Raw genomic sequence first — 2165 nt, 5'->3', positions numbered from 1 at the left:
AAAAAAAAAAAAAAAAAAAAAAAAAAAAAAAAAAAAGCTGTATTTCAGATTAAGACATCTGTAGGACAGCCAGTTGGCAACATCTCAGGAGGTAGATATTCAAGCTAGGTCAGGGCTGGAGATGTAAATTTGAAGGCAATTTGTAGATGGGCAGCTGAGCTGCAGCCAGGCCATAGTACTATCATTCCCAGAAGAGTCGCTGGGCCGGTGCTTATCTTGTTCCTTTCTGCCTCCCTTTATCTACTAAAATCCTTTTCAAGGCTTAGGCCAGAAACCTCCCTGGTTAGCAAAAGCTTTTTTATCTTCTCTGGCACATTGTGAATAACTTAAAGCAGGGACTGGGTCTCACTCATTTTATACCCTAATACCTGTCAGAGTGGAGAAGTGCACATAGTAAGTGCTCACTTGATATTTGTGAAACCCATTTGGATAATAGGCTTCATACCCTCTTTGGACAGAGGGGAATGTGTCCATTTACCCTCTGCTCTTCATCCTCAGAATGTACCTCGTGTTGCCCTGTGTCACGGTTTCTGACTGGGATGGCAAAAATAGAGCCCAGAGGCAAAAAGAGGGCTAGTGCTTGGTCAGTGCCGGCACTGACCACGCTCCTGTAAAGGTTCATGAGATGCAAATTGCACCCTTCCCCTCAGCCACTGCCCCAGTCCACACATTGAAACAACCATCAAAAGTACAGCTCCACTCCTCAGGGAGTTCTAGCTCATGGCCAGAGAGTGTCTACAGAGATCCAAACTAGCAGGACTTTGACCTGTCTTTTATTAGGTGCCTAGTGTGTGCCAGCATTGTGCTAAGCATTGAGCACTGAGCAAAAGCGTGATCCCTCCTCTTATGTGAGAAACAGGAAGAACTTCTTACTGTACAAGACAAATAGACCCCCTGTATTGTTAATCAAAGAGGCATGCAAATAAATGTAAGACTTCAACCCTGGGAACTCCTGTAAAGGAGAGTGACAAGTTGACATAAGCAGGGAGGCCTGGGAAACCTCCCCAAGGAAGTGATGCCTGAGTTGAGATCTAAAGGAAGGCCAGGAAGTGACCAAGCTAAGGGTGGTGGCAGGCAAAAACAAAGGGGACATTGTGGCAGGAAGGGAACGTGGACCTCTTGAGGAGCTGAGTGCCAGTCTGGCTGGAGAAGACAGCAAGAGGGAGCATGCAGCAAGACATCCCTGAGGGGCAGTGGGAGGCAGACCATGAAGGCACTGGTAGGGATTTTTGCTCTTTATCATAAGGATAACAGGAAATTATTGAAGTGTTTTAAGTAGGGAGGTGGCATCAGATTTGTATTTCTGAAAGATCACTCTAACTGCAGTGAGGAGAACAGATGGGAATGGTGCCAGAGCAGATGCAGGGAAGGCAACTATTACAGCAGGCTAGCAGGAGGGGACAGCAGCCTAGATTATGGTGCTGGTTGTAGGTGTGGCAAACCAGGCACATCTAGAGCTGTTTAAGATATTTATGACTGCTAATTTAATTTGTAGGAAATAGCTTTAGCACTAGCTGGGTAGGACGCCATTTGGGAATGTAAGCTAAATGTGAAAATTTATGACTGACTAAATTTTCCATTTTTTTCCTCCTATATAGGCAATTGATTGAAGGAACAGAAGTTCTTAAACAACTAGAATTAGTTTCAACAAAGAATGAAAGACCATTACATTTATGTAGAATTACTGACAGTGGAGATCTTTATGCCTGATTTTTATATCAATATTTACTAAGATAATGTATTACCTTGTATCTGATAAGCTGTTTCTAAATTTAATTAAACAGTGCTTGATAAAATTTAATTTGAAAGCTGTGGCAGACACTGTAGACTGGCTCATCTAACACCTAATCTCTCCCTATTTTCCTTTCCTGCCTATACCATAGATGTAAAGGTGAAATACTCAATTTCCTAGCCTCCTTTGCAGCCAGGAGAGGGCATGAGATATCATTCTGGACGGTGAGACAGGGGTAGAACACTAGTGGTCTGGCTGTCGGGACTTAAAAACTAACGCTACCTTAAGTGACATTACAAGCTGCGCCATTATGGGCCCACAAGGGCGTATTAACATGGCAGCCTAAGACGGTGCCAGGAGGAAGTAGGGTGGGAGTGTCTGTGGGAAACTTGCCTTAGCCCTTATTGGCCAAATACATGCTTCCGCGCTCATG

General features: G+C 44.1%; 1 protein-coding gene across 2 annotated transcripts in view; it reads left to right on the top strand.

Moving 5' to 3' along the window:
* The window catches only part of PPIL6 (peptidylprolyl isomerase (cyclophilin)-like 6), a 39104-nt gene extending 37296 nt beyond the window's left edge, over positions 1-1808 (top strand). The window contains exon 8 of one of the 2 annotated variants that reach the window (XM_008577423.1): positions 1599-1808. In XM_008577423.1, the coding sequence (XP_008575645.1) occupies positions 1599-1710 (112 nt within the window). In that variant the 3' untranslated portion in view covers positions 1711-1808. The remainder of the gene's footprint in view (positions 1-1598) is intronic. The other variant, XM_008577424.1, reaches the window with a different exon arrangement.
* The last annotated feature ends 357 nt before the right edge of the window (positions 1809-2165 follow it).

Source organism: Galeopterus variegatus, unplaced genomic scaffold (assembly GCF_000696425.1).
Source record: "Galeopterus variegatus unplaced genomic scaffold, G_variegatus-3.0.2 Scaffold1507, whole genome shotgun sequence".
Taxonomy (NCBI): Eukaryota; Metazoa; Chordata; class Mammalia; order Dermoptera; family Cynocephalidae; genus Galeopterus; species Galeopterus variegatus.
This window is presented reverse-complemented; position numbering and strand designations above follow the sequence as displayed.